General features: G+C 42.1%; 1 protein-coding gene across 2 annotated transcripts in view; it reads right to left on the bottom strand.

Annotated features, from left to right (window-relative positions):
- LOC137374401 (proteolipid protein DM gamma) overlaps nucleotides 1–27,189 on the bottom strand; it is a 247,224-nt gene that overhangs the window by 6,314 nt on the left and 213,721 nt on the right. Inside the window, exons 5-8 of one of the 2 annotated variants that reach the window (XM_068040455.1) lie at nucleotides 22,953–23,124; nucleotides 6,185–6,258; nucleotides 5,923–5,988; nucleotides 486–3,331 (exon numbers count right to left, since the gene is read on the bottom strand). In XM_068040455.1, the coding sequence (XP_067896556.1) occupies nucleotides 3,251–3,331; nucleotides 5,923–5,988; nucleotides 6,185–6,258; nucleotides 22,953–23,124 (393 nt within the window). In that variant the 3' untranslated portion in view covers nucleotides 486–3,250. Of the gene's footprint in view, nucleotides 1–485; nucleotides 3,332–5,922; nucleotides 5,989–6,184; nucleotides 6,259–22,952; nucleotides 23,125–27,189 lie in introns of those variants that run through there. The other variant, XM_068040454.1, reaches the window with a different exon arrangement.

Here is a 27,189-nt window from a genome sequence, read left to right as displayed (position 1 = left end):
TATTATAAAGGGTAAAGCTGTATAAATGTGAAACAGATGTACTGAAAGCTGCTCTGAAATATCCTACAGAAGTAGCTATTTTGCTAATTATAATTTAAAACCTTGCAATTCTGAGCAGTACTAAAACCTTTACCAACAGAGGGGTAGATTCAGACAACCTCAGTCTGAATCCCAGTTTTGATTATTATTCCGAATGAATTGTCCTCAATGGGCTAGTTAAGCTACAGCTTGCTTCAGCTGCTGGAGTTGGATCTGTATAGGAAAGCAAAAATAAACAAACACACCCTGTTTGTAACATCTGTGCCCCTTGTTGACTGATGATTGTGAGGCAGAATTAATAGCTGTAATTTATTGGTCAGTTGTTTCCACCTTCCCAATGAAAGGAGAAAGAAGGTGGGTCTGGGATAAATAATAAAAGGAACACCGTGTAACTCCTAAAAGCATAACTTCATTGAAGAATGATGAAAATCACGAAAAGGCAGCGATTTTGTAAAGAAAGCATGTTTATTTTGAGTATATGAAGAAAAAAATGACTGAAAGTCAATAAAGTGTCTATACATACAATTTCAAAATACTGTATTAAGAAAATTAAATAATGCCGAAATGTGGGAATTTTTGTAACAAAAGGTGACTAAAAACAAGCATAAAGCATGCAGTTTTGAGGTTAACATATTATAATGGCACATTTGAAGAGTTTAAAAAATGTCTGGCAAGGCAAGTGTTACACTTAATTAACAAGAAACAATTTAATAACTCTTGGATGCCAACACTAACTGGGGGGGGGGGGGGGGGGAAATTGTTAGTATTTAGCGTGTTCACTCTTAATCTCATACTAAGCCTCAAATTGGTACATTCCCAGCATCACAGAGATGAACCCTACTCTTGAGTTGTGGGGTGGACAGGATTGGGCAGAAGATAACCTACATTCCAAACACTTATCAAACCAAGCAACCTATTTCTCACCATCTTGTGTTCCAACAACTGAAACATCTTTGCCATGGGTCAGATGCAAGGTCTGGCTATTTAAGGAGTTGATTTCTCAGGACCAAGGCTACTTTGTATTCAATTGGTTATTTACCAAATTTAGGCCGATTTTATTTTTGATGCACAAAGTACCTTAAAAGCAATAAAGTTGTTCTCACTGTACTATTTCCCTTTTGAAACTTCTAAATATAATTCCTAAAGCTACTCTGACACAGAACACAAAGTGCCTCTCCCAGTTTTTTTAAACAAAGTCAATAATCAATTCTTATGTTCGTCTGTCTTACATATTTCCATAACATTGGAACCTTTTGAAGATAATATTCTACAAAAATCAGCAAGTTAAAAAACTTAATTGGGTGCAAAATTTCAATCAATGCAAACAAAGCTTTTAAGCAGAAATTTTGTTTTACCAATCATGCATGTTCAGTGCTCCCTGCGTGCCCTTAACTGTCTCATGTGTGACTCTTGCCAAACAGTAGAAAAAGTAGCAGAGCCGGATGTGCAAGCCGTTTGCAGATGGAAATTGCAGTTTGCAGTGCTCCATTAATATTGCAAAATTAATATCTACTCTTACCATGGCACAAATGTACTGGTTTTCAATACCAGCAACATTTAAATTGGACTCACTGTTATCAGCCTGATTTAAAAGATTTATCCAGAGATTGCAATGCATCCGAAACCAGAATTTATATTTTGAAATTAAAATAAAGTAAATTTAAAAACATATGCTTTGTAACAACTGAAATGTATATATTTGTATTTATGGAGTGGTAATTTGCTGAGCAACCTCTGTGCTACTTTTACACTGAGTTAGGCACTCTTGATGAAGTCAACTATGTTAGGCGAGGGGCATATGATTTCAACTCGTTCGATTGTTTTAGGCTGACCAGACAATCTGATTTGTTTGAAATTATCAGCTACCTGAATTTCCAAAGCAACTGAATTGTTTACAGTGTAGGTTCAACTTAGTCATCCTGTAGCAAACACACTAATTGCTACAGTTCAGGCAAACCTCATGATTATAAATTTACAGCACCAGGCAAAGTGGATCTGAATGCTTTCTGTTAACTGAAGTGGAGTTAGAGCAGACTGCGGAAAAGGTTTGATGTAACAAGATTCGTTCCAGTAAATTTCTATTGTAGTATTTAATACATAGGAATTGACTTGTGCACTTTCTTTTCAGTTTATTACCAAAGGTTGTCAAATCTCTGTAATAAACGATGCACATTAACTATTCTGTGTTGATTGCAACTATTAATCAATCGGTAACTGGAACAAGCATAAACTTTCAATGGCATAATCTGTAAGCAAATGAATAATTTGGGACCAGCCAATAATATATAATCTTTTCCTATCAACTGAGTTACACTGCTTTCCTCAGTGGGCCACCTTCCAAGTTGTGCAATGTTATTGGTGTGTAACAGTGTCTTGACTGGCTCAGTGCTGGTACCGAATAGTAACACAGTACATTCCACGCAATGTTGTCTAGCTCAATTCAAACTTCTGAAATATGGCTTACAATTGGCCTTTATTGCAAATGAACCATTAACATAATAGTTTCAAGCCTTTTAAATTTCTTTCTCGCAGTCTGGTGTTCCAAATGTTTGCAACTCCTAAAGTCTTCCTAAACTATGATGGTTTCTCTTACTGTGCATTGTGACAGCCTTTGACGTGAACCTTTTCATTAGCTTTCATCTAACTGTATTACCACTGAAATAGAACGGCATGGAGCTATCATCCGATACTTGGTTCTGGTTTTAACCTTCTTAATTCTTTGTATTTTATGTTTGCTCTCATGGGTAATCCTTAGTATTGGCCTGTTGGCTATACCGAAGGCAGTTAATTTATTTATTAACTTAGAAAAGCAATTAGTGGCCTCTTAGTCCACATCTGAGGTTAGTATTGATGGCAGACTTATTGCTGGATCTTGGGACAGTACACTCAGGGCCAGGAATCGGAACAACTATTTGTTTTGTTTCTCTTGCTCAATATAATTCAGCCATTGCTGACATTCTCTGTATTGACCCCTTATTAGAAAGAAAAATAGCCAGACCATACATCTTTATGGCAGTCATGTTAGTTCAAACAAGATACTAAAAAGAGTATTTTAAGTGTGTCGATACTATATGATGCTTTCTTGTGCTATTTACAAATTATTCTTTTGCAAAATGCAGATTAATAAGTTCTGTTTTAGTCCATGATGCCAGTGGTAGTTCAAGCTACTCAGTGTGGCTCGTAGAGCTCTGTATACTGCTTCTATAGCAACTTAGAATTTTGTGCAGCAATCTTCTCGACTCTTAAACTTCAAAACAGCAAAGTTATATGTGGTAGCCATCATGTAGATGAGCTGGTAGAAGGAAACAGAACAAAGTGATAAGACAATGCTCACCAACACCGGCGCCCCAGGCACAACACTGCAAATCCACATAAACTCCTCACAATAAAGTTTGACAACAGAAAAGTTCCATTCATATTGGCAGAAATAACTAGAAACAATATTGTGCCTTTCAATTAACATAAAGTTTTTAAACTGTGTAGTGCAAAAGCCCAAAAAGAGCTTTTACTCTAAAGCAGTAGAAACTCCATTCATCAACAGCTACAAATGAAAGTCAAATGCTGTGTATAATCAGTTTTAACAGGTCGCAGTGATAGCACTGCAAGCACAGCTTGTTATAGTCCTGAAGTCTTGGTAAGAGCCCCACAATTAAGATTCTCAACATGTATATAAAACCTTAAAATAAATCATTTTCCTAATCAAATGAATTTGGAACAGAAATGCTGAATGGCTGCAGCCCTGGAACAGTGGATCTTAGACTCGAGACCAAATTCAAATTCCACTGATATTTGTTCTCAATCTTCTGCTGAAAAAGGGTAGCTTTGGCAGTGGGCCAGAATGTCTGAGAGAAAAAAGGCTCATGTAGAGAGTTACCCAGTGGTCCCTTTTCAGAGCACTCAAAAGTACCCTCGACAGGGTCAAAAGGAGCAAGAGCAGAATAGGTTGATCAGCTCAACCAAATTGGAAAAGAAACGGTATAAACAAAGCTAGTAAAATAAAAGTAAAATATACATATCAAAAGAGTGGTTTAAGGCAACTTTCAGTCCTATGGTTGTAGAGGGCTTGGCAGAAAACTTAAACTGTGCAGTTTGCCCTTTTTTCATTTGATGTCCCCTTCTCTTTTCCCCCTCCTCTCACACATGATAATGATGAAAGCATCACTCCTGCTCCATGAGGTATCCCTGAAGTTTTAGGTGCTTATGTTAAGATTACCTCTTAAGAGTCCCTTTAATCTTTGTTCACTGAATACCAGGACTTTTCCTTTTGCCAAGTGTTTGCTGTGAACGTATTGTGTTATTTACAACGTGTCATTTTTCAAAAAGATCCAATGAAATTCAGACCAAAATTAATTTTATACTGCAACAGTTATGAAGTTAATAATTTTCCTTATTTCATGGTGTTGAGAAAATAACAAACCAATATATTGTAGTAAACTGCACAGTTTAGATCCAACTATCAAATTCTTAGTGTTTCATGAAACTACAGAACTGTTCCTGGTGTAGCCACTCTGATTTTTTTCACTTTAACAACATTTCTTAAAATAACTTGCACTCTGCCACCTCTCTTTATCTTCCTGCTTCCCACCACTATTCTTTATGTTGTGTGTTCAACTATATCATGGACTCACCGAGGGTAATTTTAACCCCCAGAATGGGTGGGTTAGAAACCCGGCAGCTAAAGAAAAGCTAGAAAGGCCGGCTCTAACAGTTAAGTGCCTTTACAGCACTTCTGCTGGGTCAGGAGGAGTAGGACTGCTTTCCTGCAGCCCTCCAATCTCCACGTGATCGAATTACTCCACAATCACTCCATGGCCCCCTCTGGACCCACAATCTCTCCTCCCACCTCTCCACTCCCTGGCTGCGGCCTGCTGCTGCTCTAGGAGTTCCCAGTCAACAGCCAGCCAGCCGCTCTATCTGGCTGGCAGCCGGAAAATGCAATCCAAAAATTTAAACCAGGTCCTGTCATTAAGTTCAACAGGACCTCCAGGAAACCTGTGATTCCAGATTTCCCAGCAAATACAACTCCCACCCCACCTCTCTATAAACATCAGAGCCATCAAGTCCGTGATATAGAACGTGAGAAGGTTGGAAGTGTGTGAATCAGAATGAGTGGGACAGTATGCAATATAAGATTGTGAGCGTGTGAGAGGGTACGAGGTGAATTTTCTTGGGCTTCTCCCAATTCAAGTCTATTTCTGGCATATGAGAGGAAGTTTGTGAACCTGCAGTGTGAGACAAAGATGGTGATTGAGAAAGAGAATGTGAGAGGTGGATTGCGAATGTGAGAGGATCCGAGGAAGCATATGAATATGAGAGAAGATCGAGGCAAGGATGTGAATGCTAGAGCCTGCGAGGAAGATTAAGAATATGAGAGAATATGCAAGAGGATTGCAATGATGCATGTGTATGTGTGACGATGACCATTTTGCCTGCAGCCTTCTCAAATTTCTACAGGTGCATACCCAAACCCTCAGAATAACCACCTACTCCTTCTGCAGGGCAGAACTTGCAGAGGCCCCCAAACATCTTGAGCTGGCCCAGTATATTAGGTTGGGTATCATTTTAGTCTTCAATCTCTTTTCCCCTCCAAAAAGCATATTTCTTGCCCTTCCTAGCATTTCCTTGACTCAAGAGTATTCTGCACAGTTCCTTAATAAAACACAGTTTACTGAAGGAAATGGGGGGCGGGGGGGTGCAGACATTACTGCAAGGATGGACCTGTGCAGTGACCATTACATCAAACATTTCCAGACTGTAATGGCAGATCTTAAGGGAAAAGGATAACTTGTAGGAGTCCTTGATTTGGTAGCTAATTTAAGCAGACTTTAAAACAGGCATTAATTTGTAAGAGTGCTCAGTCTAATTAGATTGCACCTCACTCACCAGCGCAACGACGGTAGCACCAGCTCCAGCACAAGCTACGATGAACAGATGATAGGACAAATCAAACTGGAAAAAAAGGGAAATAAAGTTAACCACATTCTCAGCTTCTTTTTAGCCTATCACAAACATCACAAATTTTACAAAAATGTTTAGGAGCGACGTTTAAATTGGCAACTGAGTTACTGATATTGTTCGGACATATTTTTCCTGCACAATGTCTCATGCATACAAAAATATACGTTATATTCTCTAGTTAGGTTACCTCAGATGTGTTGCAGATAGTGCTTAAGGTTGAGCCACAGGCTTTCCCAGGTGAGGCATTCCAGGGAATAATACCTGACAAAGCAACCAAAACAAAAGTCAAGTCACGAGTAACCTGTCATTTGAAATCAGATGATTTCCAAATTGCCGAATAAATCTATTTCTTTTTGTTTATGGAAAGATGGTAAAATAAAGTTAAATCTCTGCCAAATAATGAACATTGGGTTGCTCTGCAATTATGTGTGATATATAATCTCAGTCCCTCCTTGATCTATCAGATAGTAAATTCAGCAAAAGGCATGTGGGAACTTCAGCATTAACTTTTTTCTGAGTCATTTACAAAACACCTTGGGGGAAATTTTATGCTCTCCCCATGGTGGGTATGGAGGCAAGGAGAGCATAAAATCGTGTGGGATGGTGGCAGGGCAACCCCGCCGCCGCCAAAATTACGTCCAGGGCGGGAAGGCCTGTGAATGGCCTTCGCACCCTGCCGCCAATTGAGGCCCTTGAATGGGCAATTAATGCCCAATTAAGGCCCTGTTCCCGCTGCAGCTGCAATTAGGCGTGCGCTTAAAAGGCACTTAGTGCCTGAACGAGGGTCTTGGCAACAGGAAGGGATGGGCCCGCTGAGAGCCATCCCTCTGCCTTTACTAACAACCTCTCTACACCCCCTCCCCCGCATCCCACCCCACGAGAACCTTCCCGTCCTGACCTACCTGTGGCCTGGGTCCAGCAACGATCCTGGGCCTCAAATAGGTGCTCAGCTGGCAGTGGTGGCGCTGCTCAGTAAAAGAGCTGTTGGCCTCTGATTGGCAGGCAGCTCTCCAAGGGCAGGACTTCCGTCGCCGGGGTCCCTGAAGGGTCACCGCTGTCCACATAAGTGCTTAATTAGCACTAGATTCAGTGGGCCTCCCACAAAAGAGGCGACGCGGGGTTCTCGGCATCGCTTTTGCCGGACATCGAGACCCCGTCGCCAGGATAAAATCCTGCCCTTAATTCTGAAGCAGAATGCTCTTTAAACTGTATTATGTAAGTATATAGTCTACATAAGACAAAGGGTTGTAATGAAAGATCCAAATCAGTTTTACCCAAAGTTGATTCAAATTCCTGAGATTTGGAGAAGTATTGAAATCTGTCACACAAGATATGTTACATTGCTCCATGGAAACCAGGAAATAAATTGTATAATTTACCTGGTACCGTTCAACATGAAATTAGAATTTTTAAGTGCTATGTAAACAGACCTTTTCAAAAGATTTGGTTTTAGGATGAGAGGTGATCTTGGACACTAAAACAATTGCAGGAAACCATTGTTAACATCCCATGATTTTCAATATCAAATAGAAACCTTCAAAATCCTGCGAGCTGAGGACGTAGATCTGCTGCCAGCCCATGAATCCCCTTACTCTTCCCACTGAGGCTGTAGACTAAACATGCTCTCTCTTTGCGTTTTGGCAGAGATCAATTAGAAGGAACCATAAGGCCGATCGTATTTGTGTCAGTAGATCAGTTGTCATCTTGATCAATGGCCAGGTTAAAGCAGCACTCAATAACAAGGGCATGTCCAGAATGGGGATAGATGATGGTGTTGTCTCTCAGGACAGAAACACAACCAGACCATCCTACCAGCTCCCTCTAATGCTTGCATGGGTGCCAGAAATCAGGCAGGCTGAGACAACCTATGCAGTAGTCCACCTCAAACAGAGCACCTCTGGTGCCGCCTAACCTGCCTTCATCACTCTGTTGTTCCTTCCCTTACAAAAATCATGGATATAGAAGATGCTCATGAGGAAATCCATTGTGGCACCACAGAGCAGTGGATTAAAAAGAAGACAGGAACAAGACAATCGCCACAATAGCTCCAGAAAGATAGTGCCTAAATGGCTTATAAAGATATTTACAGTATCTCCTCAGTAGGAGCTTTAATTCAACTTCCCTATACTTGTTCTTAGTAAAGATGGATGCCCTCTTTGTATAAGTTCTACATAAAAAGAATGAACTTGCATTTATATAGCATCTTTCAGGACCTCAGGGTGTCCCAAAGCACTTTACAGTCAATGAAGTACTTTTTGAAGTGTAGTCACTGTTGTCATGTAGGAAATGCAGCAGCCAATTTGCACACAGCAAGGTCACAGCAATGAGATAATGACCTGCTAATCTGTTCTAAGTGATATTACTTGAACAATACATTTTGCTCAGGGCATTGAGGAAAACTCCCCTGCTTTTCTTCAAAATTGTGCCATGGGATCTTTTATGAACAATTGCGCAGAAATGCTAGCCTGAATTGTGGGCTCAAGTCTCTGGAACAGCTCAATGTGACATACAAACCACTGGAGATTGTGTGCAGATCAAAATTATATAACTGCAACTTTCATTCAAATGTTACAGTGACAGTGATTCCTCCTCCACCCCCCCCCCCTCCAATTAAATTTAATGCCACAAATATGATGTACAAAATGAACAAGATCTAGCCTGATTTATCATTCCATTCTCTGATCGTTGACCCACTTTACACCCAAAAAGCAAGCATTATTAGAAAATGAGTTGTGGTCTTTATACTTAAAAAGATACTTAAAAATATATAGAGCTAGGACAAAAGGGCCCAAGTTTTAGGTTTTCAAAGTATGAAGAAAGTCTAAAGAAATTGTATCTGCTCTAATCCAAGATTTTAAAATAATAAACAAAATCAATAGTGTGGATATAGAAAAGTATTTTGTATTAAAGAACAGCAGAGAACCAGATGGCATGATGAGAAGCTAAAAAAAAACACAAGTTAATCTTTAGGGGGAACTGCCTCATAATTCCCCTTTCTGCTGCTGAACCCCTTATGCTTTATCAACTTCAGGCTTGTTCACTATAATGCTCTCCTGGCTGGCCTCCCATCCTCCACTGTCCATAAACTCCCAATTTAACTCCAACTTTCCAAAACTCTGTCACATGGATCTTGTTCTGCACTAAGTCCAATTAGCCCATTACTCCTATCCTCACTGACCTAGTCTGACTCCCCATCCCCTTATGCTATGAATTTTATAACCACATCCTCATTTAGAAACCCCTCCATGATTTCCTACATCTGAAATCTCCTCCAGTCCTACATGCCCTCTGAAATACTCCATTCTTCTGACAATGCCCTATTGTGTATCCCAACCCCCTTTGTCAAATGGTGATAGAGCTATCGATGGTCCTTCTATCTGTAACTCTCTAAATCTAAATCTCACTTCCTCTCCATCTCACAAACCCATCTTTTCAACCAAGCTATTGGTCTCCCTGTCTAATATCTCCCTTTGTGGATCAGTCTCCATTTCCCAGTGATGTTCTCTGTGCACCACGTAAATGACTTTTACAGCATCCCAAAATAAGTCTATTCAAATAAAACATAAGTGACTTGTTTATGATACCTAAACTTTTTCCCAGGGCGGAAAGGGCTATCACCAGGGGGCATAATTTGAATGTGATTGGAGGAAGGTTTCGGGGAGATGTCAGAGTAGGTTCTTTACACAGAGAGTGGTGGGTGCGTGGAATGCACTGCCAGCGGTGGTAGTAGAAGCAGAGACATTAGGGACATTTAAGCGACTCTTGGATAGCTACATGGATGATAGTAGTATGAAGGGTATGTAGGTAGTTTGATCATAGAGTAGGTTAAAGGTTCGGCACAACATCATGGGTCGAAGGGCCTGTACTGTGCTGTACTGTTCTATGTTCTATGGAGCCAGAACAAATATTTCAAGTTTGCTCATTGAATTTTTGCACTTGTTATATTCCTGTCTGTAATTAATTTATTTGCCATCTCTGATTCCAACATTTCCCAAACCACTTTAAAAACATACGACTGAAAGTAAACCAAGTAATCCAGCTCTTCACATTTTTCAGGTCAGTACACAGTATAAATATGTTCTAAATCTATCATTAATTTTAGCAAAAGCTGCAGTGGATTAATAACTTTCAGAAATGCTGCCTTGTTATTTTGTCAGAGAACCAGACTCTCTCAAGACTATTAACCTCACTGACTGGAATCCTGGGTCTAGTGGGCGAAGCATAAACTAAAGCCATGCCATTCAAATGCAGCATCAGAACATTTAAACAATGATGCATTATTCTTAGACACTGTGAACCAGTGATGCAGAAATAGAAGCAGTCTGTTGTGAATCCAGATTTAACATTGGGCAGCCCCTAAGGGCCGTTCTACTTGAATTCTTTCAGTTTCAATGTACAGTACTTACTGCAATTTTATGTGAAAAATGTATAATCGTTCTCTCCTTCAAGGCATATGGAATTTTATTTTTAAAACTGATTGTTAATGCAGCAGGAAATGGAAGTCTGGTATATAATAATCAAAACTGCAGCTGGTTTCAATCAAAGGCTGTGACCCAATGCAGAAAATAAACCCTAAACAGAAATGGTTGCTGATTTGAAAATGTTGCATTATCTACACTGAGGCAATAAATTTACTTGTGAAGAAAAGCTAATTCCTTATAGCTTTTTTCCTAAAATAGAATCGTGTATACTGTTCTTTAATGGCTGTGGCAGGCACATTTCTTGCACCTTTCACTGTGATGTCATGTTATCTCCGGATATTTTAATAAGTTGCTACCTCTTGCAGCAGTCTTGACATACATCCTACAAAATGTGCTCACATCTCCTATGGATCTGAAGCTACAGCCTACATAGACTTCAGAACCTTTAAAATTCATGCATTTCTAGAATACTAGTGCCTACAGCAGTTTAGTTCCCTCCTGAAGACACTCTGGCCAGGATTTTATGGGCCCTCCTGAGGTGGGATGGGTGGTGGAGCCATAGAATCATGATGGGTGGCGGGGCCAGAGGGCCCATTGCAGCCCTGTTGCCAAGCGATTTTGCCGGGGGAGCCCGCGAGCAAAACCTACAACTCTATGGCTCCCTCTCCCCTTGGACTTCACGCCCACCCTCCCACACCCCCCCTCACTGGGCCTTCCGGACTGGCCCTGGTGACCCTGCCTCACTTACCTGCGGTCTAGTGTGGGCCTGGGTCTAAGGCTTCTGCAATACTGGCTGCTGATACTGCTGAGCTGCTGGCCCTCTGATTGGCTAGCAGCTCTCTGAGGCAGGATCCCCATCTTTAAAGGGGCAGGGATCCCAGCGCAGGATACTTAGGCTTGAAAACACCAGAGGATCACTCCCAGGTGGGCAGGGTTCCCCCACCTTTACGGCCCAGCACCAGAAGCCCCGCCTTCTCCAGCCCTCTGGAAGATGCTATTCTACATTATTTTTCCAAATTAACTATCTAGATTTCCGTACAGAACTTTTTTAAAATGTGGGACACGCACAAAAGACCAGTTTAAAACTACACTCTACTCAAATAGCAGTAAGTGTATTGAAAATCTCTTCACTCCCAGACTGTATCACCCTCCAGTGCATAAATAGAGCTTCATTTCTGTCAGGACCATCCTGTGATTGAATCCTCTCTGTCCCTGTCTCTCAAGTCTTTCTGCTAGTTCCAGTATCAGGCAATAAACTTTAAATGTCCCATTTGCCTTTGGAATGCCTGGAATGGATATAAAATTCCAGGCAGACATCAAATTATGCACATTAATGTTACAGACTTGATTGTATAATTTGTTCCTTTGGTAGAGCTGTTTCCCGTTTGAATGATCCACAGGACTGTGCTGCTCATCAAACCTCACCCAGAAAATCTTCCTCACTCAGTTAGCTCATTAATAATATTTGGAAACTGAAGACAAGAGCCACTGCCCAGAAGCCTGACACATTGGAGTTGAGTGGCCAGTGTAGACCTTCTCCAGCCTTAGCTTTACATTTATACAGAGCCTCAATCTACTGACTTACATTTATATGCAAAGATCGTTCTGTCTCTGTTTATGGTGTCAGCTGTAGCTCAGTGGGTAGCATTCTTGCTTTTGAGTGAGAAGGTTGTGGATTCAAGGCTAGTCCAGAGACTTAAGCATAAAATTTAGGCTACCACTGTCCTAGATAAAGTCTTTCAGGTGCGATGTTAAACTGAGACCCTGTCTGTCCTCTCTGATGGGTGTAAAAGATCCCACAGCATTATTATAGGGAGTATGCCCCTTTGTGCTGGTCAATATTTATCCCTTAACCAATATCACTAAAAAAAAGTTATCACATTGCTGTTAATGAGAGCTTGTTGTGCACAAATTGACTGTGTGTTTCCTGGTATTACAACAGTGACTGCACTTCAAAAATATTGAATTGGCTGTAAATATGTTTGGGGGTCCCAAGATTGTGAAAGGAGTTACATAAACGCAAGCTCTTTCTGCTTTTATGCAATGTCATAGCAGCTACAGGACATTGTAAACATTTGTAATCCAAGATGACTATTTAAAAGTTAAAACGGAAACTTGGATGTCTTAGTTTAAAGGAAAAAAATCAAAGATTAAGTACAGACAGAGATGCGAATAGTTTGGAACAGGAACTGCAGACAGAATGACGGCAGTCAAGTATAGAACTGGTTTGTTGCATGTGGGAGTGCAAAGGTCAGCTGGAAAGCTCCCACGCCTCAGATTACATCCATCATGAAGGGGGCCTTCTTACTGTTAATTTTTTTTTTTAAAGTGATGAGATTCCCTCTTTAAAATAAATGGGTAAATGCACACTACGCACAACCTCCTCTAACAGGATTTTAAAAAAAAATCAGTTACAAAAATTCTCATCAATATTATACTTTTGACTCATCCATTTCTGTTGGCTCTTTATTTACATGGTGAGAGCTGATGGCTTTCTTGGCTACTACCAGAAAAGAGTTAATGAGGTCCACGGAGGGATCAGAATTATTCTTAGGAAAGAAACAGTCATAAATGAATCATGAAGGGATGATAAAGCATCAACTGTGCAAGTTAATCCATTCGGCTCAGTGGAGTAGATATTCTCCTGGGCACTAACATAAAATGGGCCACAGTGAATCAGCAGTCTATTTAACACTTCGCCCAATTTTCTTTTCTGATCTTGGTCTTGTGCTTTATCTTCCACACTATCTCTTCGAGCCAGCGACCCCTAATGAGATCATCATCATTCAAAGAAATGTCACTATTACCAAGAATTCACTGATTTTTAAATGTCACACTGAATCTCCTAATAAGCTTCTTTTAAAGGGGTGAATTACAGGGATGAAAGATGCATTCTATGGAAAATATTAGGAGGTGCTTCTCTGTTGGATTTTTTAAATTATTTGTTGTGTGCATGGTGCTGGCAAGGCCAGCATTTGTTGCCCATCCTTAATTAACCTTGAGAAGGTGGTGGTGAGCTGCCTTCTTGAACTGCTGCAGACCTTGGGGTGTAAGTAGACCCACAGTGCTGTTAGGGAGGGAGTTCCAGGATTTTGTTCCAGCGACAGTGAAGGAACAGTGATATAGTTCCAAGTCAGGATAGTGTGTGACTTGGAGGGGAACTTGCAGGTGGTGCTGTTCCCATGTATCTGCTGTTCTAGTTCTTCTAGGTGGTAGAGGTCGCGAGTTTGGAAGGTGCTGTTGAAGGAAGCTTGGTGAGTTGCATATTGTATATAGTACACCCTGCTGCCACTGTACATCCATGGTGGAGGGAGTGAATGTTTAAGGTGGTGGATGGGATGCAGATCAAGTGGGCTGCTCTGTCCTGGATGGTATTGAGTTTCCTGAGTGTTGTTGGAGCTGCACTCATCCAGGCAAGTGGAGAGTATTCCATCACACTCCTGACTTGTGCCTTGTAGATGGTGGACAGGCTTTGGGGAGTCAGGAGGTGGGTTACTTACCACAGAATTCCCAGCATCTCACCTGCTCTTGTAGCCACAGTATTTATGTGGCTACTCCAGTTCAGTTTCTGGTCAATGGTAACCCCCAGGATGTTGATGGTGGGGGATTCAGCAATAGTAATGCGATTGAATTTCAAGGGGAGATGGTTAGATTCTTTCTTGTTGGAGATGGTCATTGCCTGGCACTTGTGTGGCACGAATGTTACTTGTCACTTATTAGCCTAAGCCTGAATGTTGCCCAGGTCCTTGCTGCATATGGACATGGGCTGCTTCAGTATCTGAGGAGTTGCGAATGGTACTGAACATCGTACAATCATCAGTGAACATCCCCACTTTTAAACTTATGATGGAGGGAAGGTTATTGATGAAGCGGCTGAAGATGGCCTAGGACACTACCCTGAGGAATTACTGCAGTAGTGTCCAGGAGCTGAGATGATTGACCTCCAACAACCACAACCATCTTCCTCTGTGCTAGGTATGATTCCAACCAGCGGAGAGTTTTCCCCTTGATTCCCATTGACTTCAGTTTTGCAAGGGCTCCTTAATTTCATACTCGGTCAAATGCTGCCTTGATATCAGGGGCAGTCATTCTTACCTCACCTCTTGACTTCAGCTCTTTTGTCCATGTTTGGACGAAGGCTGTAATGAGGTCAGGAGCTGAGTGGCCCTGGCAGAACTCAAACTGAGCATCGGTGAGCAGGTTATTGCTGTTTAAGTAGCGCTTGATAGCACAGTCGATGACACCTTCCATCACTTTCCTGATGATCGAGAGTAGACTGATGGGGTGGTAATTGGCTGGATTGGATTAGTCCTGCTTTTTGTAGATAGGATATACCTGGGCAATTTTCCACATTGCCGGGCAGATGCCAATGTTGTAGCTGAACTGGAACAGCTTGGCTAGGGGCGCGGCTAGTTCTGCAGCACAGGTCTTCAGTACTATTGCTGGTATGTTGTCAGGGCCCATAACCTTTGCAGTATCCAGTGCCTTCAGCCATTTCTTGATATCACATGGAGTGAATCGGATTGGCTGAAGACTGGTATCTGTGAGCTGGGGACCTAAGGAGAAGGCTGAGATGGATCATCCACTCAGCACTTCTGCCTGAAGATGGTCACGAATGCTTCAGCCTTTTCTTTTGCACTGATGTGCTGGGTTCCCCCATCATTGAGGATGGGGATATTTGTGGAATCTCCTCCTCCTGTTAGTTGTTAAATTGTCCACCACCATTCATGACTGGATGTAGCAGGACTGCAGAGCTTTGACCTGATCCATTGGTTGTGGGATTGCTTAGCTTTGTCTATCACATGCTGCTTCCACTGTTTGGCATGCATGTAGTCCTGTGTTGTCGCTTCACCAGGTTGACACCTCATTTTTAGGTATGCCTGGTGCTGCTCCTGGCATGCCCTCCTGCACTCTTCATTGATATAATGCATATTATGTGAAACATTCAGGGGAAGAATTAGTTTAGCTTGGAAGAAGCTGTTTAGGAGTGATCAGTACAAAATTGGAATTGTTTGTGCCTGTTTTTTGGGTGCTACGAGTGCCCTTAAGCCTCCAAAATGACGTCCAAGGCACGTGTGTACACTTTTGGGACGAGTTGCACTGAACGGCATATTGGTGAGGGTGTTAGCGCACACGTGCATATGTGCAGTAAACAGTCACTGGATGTCTGTGCAGCAGGATGATCATAAAGTCAATCAGTGTGCAACCAGTGCTGCCATTCGGAGCTCAACACTCCAGCTATCTCCCTCGCCTAACCTTGCACAGCTGAATATACATTCAGCAGCAGGAAGGACCCCCACCAGCGCTATTTAAAGGATCATCAACTACTTACAGCTTAGCTGGCTGGTTGATTTCTTCTGGCTGTTGCTTCTACAAGTGTTCGATGCTTTGTATATTTGTTTCAAGTTGCCAAAGTCTACAGGGAGTGGTGTGACAAGTGCTGAAAGACTTTTTGTTGACTTCAAGGCATCCGCACAAACCAGCTGCTCCCAGACATGGGAGCATTAGTAAGCATTCCTTTGCAGGAATACAGCATGACTTGGAGAATGAGCAGAGGGTACACGGTGCAGGACAAGCTGCTGCAAGAGGGAGAAGGGAGAGAAGGCCTCTCACCAGGAGGCCATATCCTACCTGAACCTCAGCAAAGAATAATATGTGCAATGTCTGCACTTCAGTAAGGATGTCCTCCCTGAAGGCTGCCACCTGGCTCAGTGAAAACTACAACTGCAGAGCAGAGCAAGGACCACACTGCCTGTAAAGGTGACCATGGCAATGAACTGTTAGGTATCTGCCTCCTTCCCAGCTGGAGCTATTTGCAACATCTCACAGTTTGCCATCCGCTGTTGTGTAGGGAGGACACTGAGGCTCTCTAGTCATTGACTGCTAAATACGTTTCATTATCTCTTGCCGGACAGGAGCAGGCAGGTGCGAGCAGACAGCTTCACAAGGACTGCAGGATTCCCAGTGGTTTGTGGGTGCCGCACGTCACCTCTGCCCTATACTGCAACGGAAAGGAATTCCACTCCCTCAGCGTCCAACTGATGTGTGACCATTGACAGAAAATCATGTAGGTCAGTGCCCTGTATCCTGGCAGCAGTTATGATGCCTTTATTCTGCAGCAGTGCACTATACCATCAGCATTTGAGCCCCGATGGCAAATCAAAGGGTGGCTACTGGGTGACCAAGGGCTATCCACTGACCATATGGCTGATGACTCTGGTGCACAACCCACACACAAGTGCACAGCGTACATACAATGAAAGCCATGCTGCCACATGAAATGTGATAGAGCAGACCATTGGCATGCTGAAACAATGTTTTCACTGTCTTGACCATTCTGGTGGAGCCATGCAGAATTTGGCAGAGCGGGTCTCGAGATTCGTCTGCTGCATGCTGTACAACCCGCCATCATGAGGGCACAGTCATTGCCATAAGGCATACGGTGAGCAGCTGGACAACAGGAGCATCAGGAGGAGGAGAGGAGGCAACCTAGTCTTGCTGGATGAGATTCCTGTGAAGATCTCATCGCAGTGCGATACGATTAACCACAACCCCAATCCCAATCCCTATTCACCAACATTCCCTACCTTACCTTCCCTCTGTTATTGCGCATCAGTTTGGCCACCTGGTCACAATGCAAAAATAAAAGCCAGCACAAAATAAACATTCCAAACTCAATCTGGGCTGGCTGGCTGACTGGCAACAGCAAAGGCACTGGTGAAGTGGAAGGGGTGGGAGGATGAATGCTGTCTTCTTGAAAGAGGAAAATAGGTTCATGCTTCATCAAGCCACTGGCACACCCCCACGGCTACGATGGCAGCAGTCTGACCTTGCACGACTTCAGCCTGAGCTTCCACTGCAGCACTCAAACACTGATGGAGTTGGCCTTGCTTCCATGCTGGAAAGGAAGGGCTCCAATCTCTGTGCAAAGACTGTGCCAAGATGGTGCCAGACTCCTCCATGCGCCCTAACATTGACCACAGGCTTTTTGACAGGCTTCCCAATGGGCCAAGTATTTCATTGTGCATATCCATCAACGTTCTTCTGTAAGCTGCTCCATTAAAGAACTCATCTGATTTCTCTGCAATAATCTCGCCCTCCGACAAAGCTGGGACCTGCACCATCCTTGCTCCCTGCCCTGGCTGCAGGCCATTCATTTCCGGTGTCTCACCACACATAGGTCCCACCTAATATGCTTTCCTCTAAGTCAGTATCAGAGCTGGTAGCTGCAAGTGAGAAATTGATTGATCTTCATCATCCTTGTCTTCTTGCTGTTCCTCCAATGACACGGCAGGTTGCACTTCTTGGGGTAAAAACAGAAAATACTGGAATTACTCAGCAGGTCTTGCAGCATCTGTGGATGGAGAAACAGAATTTACGTTTCAATTGATGACCCTTTGTCAGAACTGGAAAAAAAGTTCTTGGCTATCTGAAAGCAGAATGGCACATGGATAAGGAAACTTTACAGGAGGGGGGAACGTAAGAAGTGCATGTTTACACCATCTGCAACTTGTAAATCAGACAAGAGGGAGGTGGGATGTGAGAAGGATTAGATATGAGGGTACCATCATCTTCAATGGATTCAGCCCTTTTGCTGGCCACGGCCTCAGCAACAGACGTCCCAAAAATGGCCAGCACCATCTCCTTCATAGGTGTTAGAACATTCTGGCATGTTTCTCCCACTTTGGTTAATTCCTGCTGCCTTGGTTAAGCGCCACTTTGTCCTACAAGAGAGAGGAAAGTGTGTCAGTGAGTGTGGTGCAATGTGTTTGGGTGATGTTCCTGTCATGGTTGAATAGCTGGCAGTGTGTGCAAGCTGTGAAATGTGGGTGTTGAGGCTCGCAGCAGTGCTAACTGTGAGAGGGTGATGTGAAGCCATGAATGTTCAGTATGAGTTGTGATTAATAGAGATTGTTAATAGGTGAGTAATGAGGGTATGGTGCATTGAGCAGTGTGTGGGACTAGTTGGTAGGATGTGGCATTTGAAGGTACATTCACTGACCTTGACCACTCATGTGAGGTTGTCGAATTTCTTGTAGCACTGCATCCTGATCTTCTCAGCTTGATTCCTGGCATTGACCCTCCATGGCTATCCACTCCGAATGTCTTCTGAGCATGTGTCTAGAGGGCCTGGCAGCCTTCTGTCACTTTGCTGACGATTGAGAGTAGACTGCTGGAATGGTAATTGGCCAGATTGGATTTGTCCTGCTTTTTGTGGACAGGACGTACTTGGGCAATTTTCCACATTGTTGAGTAGATGCCAGTGTTGTAGCTGTATGGAACAACTTGGCCAAGTGCATGGCTAGTTCTGGAGCACAAGTCTTCAGTACTACATTCAGGATATTGCCTTTGCTGTATCCAGTGAAACGTACAAATACTTTCTATCTGTCTCCATGGTCGAAGGCACAAAATAATTCTGGTTATAATGGACAATCAAAGGTCTAGCTAGAATGAGGAACTTAAAGAAATCAGCATTATAAACAGTACTGGAGAAATTAATGGGATTAAGTGGTGACAAATCCGCTGAACCTGAGGGCCTGCATCCTAGGCTTTTAAAAGAAAGTAGCTGCAGAGATAGTGGAGCATTGGTTCTGATCTTCCAGAATTCCTTAGATTCTAGAACAGTTCCCAGGGATTGGAAGGTTGAAAACATAACACAGCTATTTAAGAAAGGAGGAAGAAAGAAAATGGGGAACTATAGGCCAGTTAGCCTAACATCAATTGTAGGCAAAATGCTTGAAACTATTATTAGGGACATGGTAACAGGGCACTTAGAAATATGACTAAGCAGAGTTAACATGGAGTTATGAAAGGGAAATCATGTTTGATAAATGTAACTAGTAGGATGGATAAGGGGAAACCAGGGGATGTAGTGTTCCAGTTTCTAAAAAGCATTCAATAAAGTGCCATCGAAGTGGCTACACAAAATTAGAACTCATGGGAATGAGGGTAATATATTAGCACGGATTGAGAATTGGTTAATGGACAGAAAACAAAGAGTAGAAATAAATGGGACATTTTCAGGTTGGCAGACTATAACCAGCGGGATACCGCAAGGATCAGTACTTGGGCCTCAGCTTGTTACAATCTATATTGATGACTTAGATGAGGGAACTGAGTGTAACCTATCCAAGTTTGCTGATGATACAAAGTTGGATGGGAAAGTAAGCAGTGAGGAAGACGCAAAGAGGCTGAAGAGGAAATTAGATAGGTTGGGTGAGTGGGCAAGAACATGGCAGATGGAATACAATGTGGCAAGTGTGGTAGGAAAAATAGGAAAGAAGAATATTTTTGAATGGTGAAAGACTGGGAAATGTTTATATTCAGAGGAACCTGGGTGTCCTTTCACATGAATCACAGGAAGTTAATATGCAGCTATAGGAAGCAATTAGGAAGGAAAATGGTATGTTATCTTTTGTATCAAAGGGATTGGAGTATAACGGTAAAGAAATCTTATGACGATTATACAGGGCATTTTAAGAGTCTACACCTAGAGTACTGGGTGCAGTTTTGGTCTCCTTAGCTAAGGAAGGACAAATTTGCCCGAGGGAGTGCAACGAAGGTTCACTAGACTGGTTCCTGGGATGGGGGATTGTCCTATGAAGAGAGATTGAGTAGACTAAGTCTATATTCCCTAGAATTTAGAATAATGAGAGGTGATCTCATTGAAACAAATAAAATCCTTAAGGGGCTGGACAAGGTGGCTGGGGAATCTAGAACACGAGATTGCAGTCTCAGAATAAGGGATCGTCCATTTAGGACTGAGATGAGAATATTCTTCACTCAAAAGGTTGTGAATCTTTGGAATTCTCTATCCCAGAGAGCTGTGGATGCTCAGTCATTGAGTATATTTAAGACAGAGGTCAATAGACTTTTGGGTAGTAAGGGAGATGAGGATAATGCAGGAAAGTGGAAGTTGAGATAGAAGATCATTCATGATCCTGTTGAATGGCAGAACAGGCTCGGAGAGCCAAATGGCCTGCTGCAGCCTCTATCTTTCATGTTCTTATGTCCATTGTGCTCAACTGTTTCTTGTTTTCATGTGGATTGAATCAAATTGACAGAAGGCTGGCACCTGTGATGATGGGGACCTTAGGAAGAGGCCAAGATGGATAATCCACTCAGCACTTCTGGCTGAAGATGGTTGCAACTACTTAAGCCTATCTTTTGCATACACATGCTACTAGGGTCTGTCATCATTGAGGATGTTCATGTAGCCTCCTCCTCCTGTTAGTTGTTTAATTGTCCACCACCATTCATGACTGACATGACAGGACTGCATAGCTTTGATCTGATCTGTTTGTTGTGGGATCACTTAGCTTTGTCCATAGCATGCTGCTTCTGCGGTTTAGTATGCATATAATCCAGTGTTGTAGCTTCAGCAGGCTGGCCCTTCATTATTAGATGTGCCTGGTGCTGCCCTGGCATGCTCTTTTTTCTACAGACCTCATTGAACCATCGTAATGGTAGAATGAGGGATATGCAGGGCCATGAGGTTACAGATTGTGGTGGAATAGTTAATATGCCTCCTATTTTAATATTGAGTGCAAATGTGGACAACACTCTTCCAGCTCTATATCCAAATCATTCATGTACTTACTGAATAGAAGTGGTCCCACAAAAGAATGCTATGTGACACTGCTACCCACTTCCAACTCCTGCTTTCTTGTTCCTCCCTTCTGACCAGTGTTTAAATCCAATTTTCTACCTGCCCCCAATTCCAGACCCTTTAATCTTCTTTAATAGTCCCTTGTGTGGTACTTAATCAAAAGCGTTCTGAAAGTCCATTTGCAGCACATCCATTGTATTTATGCTATCCACCATATTTGTCACCTCTTCAAAGAACTCTTACCTGTTTTATTAAGCACAATCTTCCTTTCTGAAATCTGTGTTGGTTTATCTTCGTCTAAACATTTAATAATTTCATTTTTGATTAAAGATTCCAAAATGGTAAGCTAACTGGTGAGTAACTATACGGGTTAGCTCTGTCTACCTTTTTATGAATGGCTACTACATTGGCTGCTCTCCAGTTTGGCGCATATCCACTATCAATAGAAAGTATCATTTCTAGGGCTTGTGCCATTTTCTGATTGCTGTCAAGATCTTTGGATGTATTCCATCAGGTCCAAACACTTTTTCCTCCTTTAGCCTAACTAACTTCTCTAATATTACCATTGATCATTGATTATAATATTTCTCACCTCGCTTTTGACCAATTCAGGATTTAAGTCCTCCCTGATATCCACTCTTTTGCAGTGAAATGAGGTACTTGTTAAATAAAGCTGCCTGTTTCCACTTATCCTCTACTAACTCAGTATCATCTCCTCTCAGAGGTTTCACCTCACATTTAATAAATGTTTATTGGTATAGTTGTAGAATATATTTCCTTTTAATTTTTTTAGGTTCTCTCCTCATACTTTCCTTGCTTTTCTTATCCCTTTAACGTCTTTTCTTATTTTCTCATATTCTCTCTTATTTTTATACCTATAGGACCCATATGTTCTAATTTTAATTTATTTCTTATCGCTCTTTATCCTCAACATTCTGAATCTTGAAAGTCTCCTTTTTTAATGGTATGTATTTACGCTGCATCTTTGCAACATCCTTTTATAAAAGCACATGGTTGATCTACAGTCCTGTGCCAATTTCTCTTTCCACCCACCTCAGCAAGCTCACTCCTTATTTTCTAAAATCTCCATATTCCAATCTGCTGCCATAGTTTTTGTCCCTTTCTACTTGCATCTTAAATTTATCATGGTCCCTATTCCTAAGGTGTTCACCTACATATTTACCTCCTACTCCCCTACAGCCTGGTCAAAATAGGAGGCAGAACCTATGTCAGAAAACTTGGCCCCATCTGACCCCCTCCTTCCTCTGTACAATGCGTCTAGGATTTGGCCCAGCACAGGATAATTTTTATCAGAATCAGAAAATTGGGCTCTTTATAATGACCAACTGATGCACGGTCGAACAATCCAAGGGATCAGATTAAGGCTGATGGGTCGAAATGCAGCACTGGTGCAAGCCATAACCCATGAAATCATGATGTGTGCATCATCAATATTGAATTGAAACTTTGTATTAGCAGTAAGTCCAAGATTTGCCAGACCGTTTCCTCTGACCTGGAAGTTATTTGGATGATTGAGAGTTGCAGTGTAGAATGAAAATATTGCATTTATATAGCTCTGGTCTTTGTTTTTTTTAATTACTGAATAACGTAACAAGGAGCACTACAACATGCATTGAATTGAGTCATTGTGTTGTCGATGTCTGTTACACTGGAGTTAACGTACTTCACTGACACACCGATTGTCATGCAGAAGGGGCAATCCCAGTCATTTTAGATTCAGTGGGAATTTTACAAGCTAATGCCAATATAAATGCACTTTGCTGTATAGTTCTACGAATTTGGGCTTTGGTTAGCAAGCAGATACTCCATCATTATGTAATGCCACTTTAATTTCCCCAATCGAATTATATGCTGTTGACGCTCCTAACCGATGATGGTGAATGACAAATCAGATGTTACATTACCATACTGTCGGACGTCCACACAAATCTCTTCAATCACTGTTGTCAGGTTCGCTGGTGGGGAGTTGATAGTCTGACAAGTCGACCACACGGTGTAATAAATAAAGACTGGGACAGCAGAAAAGCCAAAAACTCCCAGCCACGCTATTCCCAACACGTAGGTCAGAAAGACAAACTGGAGGGAAATTAAAATAATATATAAGTACACATATATACATAAAACAAATTGCGTATGCAAACTCTACTACACGGTATGATTACAAGGTAGACATTTCTCCAAAATGGTGCTATGGGTCAGCGGTTTTTAAGTTTTCCTTTTGGGTACCTGCTACACATACTGACACATTTCAGCAGACCCCTACAAATACTGAGACACTTCTGGGGATATGCTGCAAATACTGACACATTCTGGGAGAATACTGACACACTCTTGCAGATATATTGCAAATATTGACACACTCTTGGGATCCCCTGCAAATCCTGACACACTTCCAGGGACTTCCTGCAAATACTGACAGACACTTGGGGATATATTGCAAATGCTGACATTCTTCCAGGAACTTCCTGCAAATATCGACACAGTGCCAAATAATGAAATACTCCTGGATTTCCCCTGTCCTCACTTAGAGTCACAGAGTCATTTATGGCCCAGAATGAAACCTTTTAGTCCAACAAGTTCATGTCAGCTAAGGAAAACAGTGCAATCACTATTATTAACAATTGCAGAAATTGGAAGACAGATGGATTAAGTTTTGCTGACTGACTTTTCAGATATCTGGCATCCCCTAGTGGTTTACAAGAGCTTGCTACTTTTGAGTTATTTTCTTATCCTGTACGCTCAACATTATACCTTTAAAGGTATTCCAGTTGTTCTCTAACTGAAGTGCTGCTGCATTGCCTACCCAATCAATTTGCTGAAGTTGTTTACTAATTTCTTTGAAATTAGCCCATTACAAAGTTAAGTATCCAGATGTATCTTTTTTTTTCTGATGCCCATATCATGTCGAACTTAATCATTTTGTAATCACTGTCCCACCCCTCCTCCCAAGAATGCTGCAACCTCCATTTTTTGTAATACCAGGTCGAGATGTGCACTCCTACTTGTGGCTTCTCCGATGCACTAGGCTGTGCCCCAACAGTTTTAACTTTAGACAACTTTAGTTTTCCCCATTTGTATTAACCTCTTTTGACATTGATTTCTTCAGTGTAATGAGCCAACACTGTGCTGGTAGGACACATAGTTCCTGTTAATTCACCTAAAGTTATTTTCTGTTTGTTCTAATATCAAAACTCCCACGGTACAACTCACAAAGATCAGGGGGTAACACCAGGATCCAGATCAATATTTCCAAGAAATTCAGCCATACCTCAATTTCCCCAGAATCCATTAATATGCCAAAGGGAGGTCAAATGACCAAAGAAAATTTGTCACATCACTGAAGCAGAGAATGAGCTGGAGTTCCAAAGGGCGAAGTGTAGGTGTTCAATTGGTCTCCCCAATGGAGATGTACCATGAGTACCATATACAGTAAATTAGTTTGGAGGAAGTATGTGTAAGTATATGTAAACTGCCGCCTCATGTGGAAGGAATGTTCAAACGATGGAACAGGAAAAGGTGTTATATCTGTTAAAGGTGCAACAGAAAGTGCAAAAGTGCCTATTATTGTAGTCATCTTTCCATGAAATCACCAAGTTAGTTTAAATGAACTGAATGTAGCTAAATATCTTACATAAGCTTTGGATTAACTGTCAGTGATACAATATAACTACAGTATCATCACCTTCATAATACAGTAATTTGAAAATTAAACTTGTATTCTGTGTATCTTCTGTGTGAGTCTGGATAGGCTTATGAACCTTAGTTTAAAAAAGTAAAATGCTGCAAATACTGGAAATCTGGAATAAAAATGGAAAATGATGGAAATACTCAGCAGGTCCGGCAGATGCTGCCTGACTTGCCGAGTATTTCCAGCATTTTCTGTCTTATTTCAGATTTCCAGCATCCCCAGTATTTTGCTGTTGTATTAGTGTTTAAGTCTCTGCCACTTCTCTTCCAGGAATATCCACCTTGAAGAAGTTCTACTCTTCTCTCTTTTTTTTGTTTTGTGATTTCTGTTTGTCACTTTTACCTTGTTCACCTTCATTGCTTTCGAATTCCCTTCTCGTTTTTGATCAGGTATCTACCAAAACTCACTTTCACAGCCACCTTCCTTAGCAACTGTCTCCATCTCTGACTTATTTGCTTTTTTTTGCTTTCGGATGGCAGCTGTCCCTCGTTCAGTCATTCATACCTCATCCAGACACATCTTTTGTTTCTTCACTTGTCCCATTAGCACTCCCTTTGGCCTTGCACCATGAAACCTTTTGTGATTTAATCTCTCCTGCCCTCCACCCTATCACAGACCTTCGCTCTTCCTCTTCCCACCCTCCCTCCTTTCACTTGCTTGAAACCTGTTACATTTCTAACTTTTCCCAGTTCTGATGAAAGGTCATCGACCTGAAATGTTAATTCTGTTTCTCTCGCCACAGATGCTGCCTACCTGCTGAGCATTTCCAACATTTTCTGTTTTTATTAACCTTAGCTTATGTTTCTCCTGATATATAGCACCATGAGGCTTCTTGTTCCGACAAACAGAATCATTTTCACAGTCACTTCAACAACCTGCATTTATATAGAGACTTTAACATAGTAAAATGTACCAAGGCACATCACAGTAGTGTTATAAAGCAAAATTTGACACACAGCTGCATAAGGAGATATTAGGACAGTTGATCAAAAGCTTGGTCAAAGAAGTAAGTTTTAAGGAGGATAGAGAGGTAGCCAGGTGAAAAGGTTTAGGGAGGGAATTACAGAGCTGAAGGCCTTGGCCAACAGTGGAGCAATTAAAATCGCAGATGCTCAAGAGACTGTAGAGAAGCAAAGATATTTCAAAGGGTTATGGGGCTGGAGGAGATTACACAGATAGGGTGGGGTGATGCCAGGGAGGGATTTGAGAACAATGATGAGAATTTTAAAATCGAGGCATTGCTGAACCGGGAGCCAATGTAGATCAGCGAGCACAGGGGCGATGGGTTAGTAGGACTTGTCGCTAGTAAGCACACGAATAACAGAGTCTTGGATGACCTCAAGTTTACAGAGGGTAGAATATGGGAGACCAGCCAGGAATGTGCCGGAAAAGTCAAGTCTAGAGGTAACAAAGGCACGGATGAGGGTTTCAGCAGCAAATGAGCTGAGGCATGGGTGGGGTCGAACAATGTTACGGAGGTGGAAATAGGCGGTCTTAGTAATGGTGCAGATATGTGATCGGAAGCTCAACTGGGGTCAAATATGACACCAAGGTTGCGAGCAGAATGGTTTAACGTCAAACAATTGCCAGGGAGAGGTATGGAGTTAGTGGCTATGGAACAGATTTTATGGCTGTTGTGTGTACACCTTTAAGAGGTGTGGCTATGTTATCAGGCCAGCAGTGTAAGAGCTGTGATGTAACACACTATGTGACTTCTGGGTTGGGGGCAGTCTTAAGTGAGTACCTGTCTGTGCATGCAGAACCATCCTTAAATAAACAGTCCACATTACTGATCCCATCTTGAGCGGTCAGTGCTTTGTTTATACTAGCAGCTAACACAGACATTAAGATAACACGCAACAAGGTGGCAGCAGTGTTCGTTTGAAGACCAGATAACGTTGAAGACCAGACCACATTGCAGAACTTAAAAAATTTAAAGTTAAAATGTGGAACAGAAGATCGGGATTGTGGTGCTCTACTTCAGTGCAAGGTCATGGTGAGAACCCAGCCCGAAGTCAGGAAGAGCCACACACAGAAAAAGGCAAAAGCTCCTTAAAACTGTGAGTACCTGACTTTAAAATTGCCGAGCCATTGGTCAAAAGAAGCAGGTCATTCCAACATTACGTTGTCCAAGGTTGCTCCAGGATCGCACCATCCAAAACCCATTCTGACTCAGCCAAAAGTGTAAAAAGCTGTGCCTGCCATTGCAGGGCCTCTTCCTGGGCTGACAGTTTTGTGGGCAGGGCCTAACAAAAGCATGCAAATCCAGCCACAGCGCCACATCCTCCCAGTGGAACTGCAGCCAGCTCTCTGTCGGCCTGTATAGCAGGAGACAGTGCCACACCCTCCAAGCCTGTTTACAAGTGGAACTGCAGGCAGTTATTTCTGTTTGCCTGTACAGCAGGAGATTTCTTTTAAGAGCAACCACAATGAGTTATTACAGAAATGACAGC

Source organism: Heterodontus francisci, chromosome 10 (genome assembly GCF_036365525.1).
Source record: "Heterodontus francisci isolate sHetFra1 chromosome 10, sHetFra1.hap1, whole genome shotgun sequence".
Taxonomy (NCBI): domain Eukaryota; kingdom Metazoa; phylum Chordata; class Chondrichthyes; order Heterodontiformes; family Heterodontidae; genus Heterodontus; species Heterodontus francisci.
Note: the sequence above shows the minus strand (reverse complement) of the source record. Positions and strands in the feature narration are given on the sequence as shown.